At 32.6% G+C, this 1,470-nt stretch overlaps 1 protein-coding gene across 1 annotated transcript; it reads right to left on the reverse strand.

The window, feature by feature from the left end:
* Positions 1–380: 380 nt before the first annotated feature.
* On the reverse strand, positions 381–1,052 carry LOC118188687 (adenosine receptor A2b-like). The gene has a single exon (XM_085819649.1). The coding sequence runs from the start codon at positions 1,050–1,052 to the stop codon at positions 381–383; it is 672 nt and encodes a 223-aa protein (XP_085675775.1).
* Positions 1,053–1,470: the final 418 nt, after the last annotated feature.

Consider the following 1,470-nt stretch of genomic DNA (forward strand, 5'->3'; position numbering starts at 1 on the left):
TTGACAAAAATTTGCTGGATATTTAATACAAAATTGATAACTCAGTTGCTTAACGAAAGGATACATGCACTTACTATATGTTAATAAAGTTAAGCAATATTTAAAATTTAGGCTGTATTATAAACAAAAAAAAAAAAAAAAAAAAAATAATGCGAATAAAATTCATTAAATAAATTAATTTAAAATGAATATAAGGCTTATGTAACATTATTTAAAATCTCTTCACATCATAAATTCTTGCTATGCTATCGAATTTCCCTTCATTTCTAGGATGGTCTTTTGTTCTGAATACAAAGTTACATTAAGCCGAAAGTAAATGATTCAATAATTTTTTCTATCTGTGCACTTTCATGATTTGTTATCAACTCATTAAAACTCTTCTAATCATGACTAGTAAACGTAGATGCTAAGGCCATAATTTCTGTAATCTCCGATCGCCTCCTTACAGACACGATCTTATTTCGCTTATACCTATGGAACATAGCTTTTAAAGATTTCTTAAAACTATCATTTCGCCAAGCAAATATAATAGGCGTGAACATAGGATTGATGAAACTTAACTCATAAGTAACTGAACACAACCATATGGAATTCATAACCACAACTTTGGTGATTATAAGTATCAAAGTGACTAAGAAAGGAACCAATGCGAAAACGCAGCTGAATATTATAATCGCTACTGTAACTGTTGTTTTTGAATCATTGACAAAACTGTGAACATCCTGGCTAGAATTTTGCAAAGTTGCTATTCGACGTAAGTTTTTATGCCTCAAGCAGCAGATTCTTAAATACACGTACAAGATAATTATATTTGTAAGGATGGCTGGAGGTATAATAAAGGACCATATGTAGAATTTTGGCACGACGTTTATGAAGAAGCAGGCAGCTCGAAGTTTCTTGTTCCACGTGATATTATTCCAAAAAACTGGAATGCAACCAGTCATAATTGACGTCAGCCAGATGACTAGGATTACTGCTCTCACTACATTAGGTTTTACAATTTGAGGATATCGCAGTGGATAGAAAACTGCAATATATCTGTCAATGGTCATAGCAGTTAAACTGTACAGAATACCCAGAGCAGGAATTATTATCACTGTGAAGTTCAGCGCACAGCAATAATTGCAGTTTAGTGTCATGCTAGGATATAATGTTATCACTGCACTAAAAGCAACAGAAAATCCATAAAGTAGATTCCCCGTGAACAGACTCAAAAGGAAATTATTAACCGAGCTTCGGATATTCTTATGTGATAACACAATAAGTATCGTCGATAAATTATTAGCCACTATTAAGATCATCCATAGTATTTCCAGGTATAGAAAAGTATTTTTCAGAACAGCCATATCTTCGATTAACGGTTTTTCAATGAAACTTTACTCCAACTCATTGAGGAATAAGTTGCCATAAAGAAAGCACTCTAGTGAGTAAACAGGGAACACATTTTGAAGATCGCTCTTCATTATGAAG

The sequence above is a fragment of the Stegodyphus dumicola genome, chromosome 6 (genome assembly GCF_044657685.1).
Source record: "Stegodyphus dumicola isolate Sdum_Otavi_A_Nest chromosome 6, ASM4465768v1".
Taxonomy (NCBI): Eukaryota; Metazoa; Arthropoda; class Arachnida; order Araneae; family Eresidae; genus Stegodyphus; species Stegodyphus dumicola.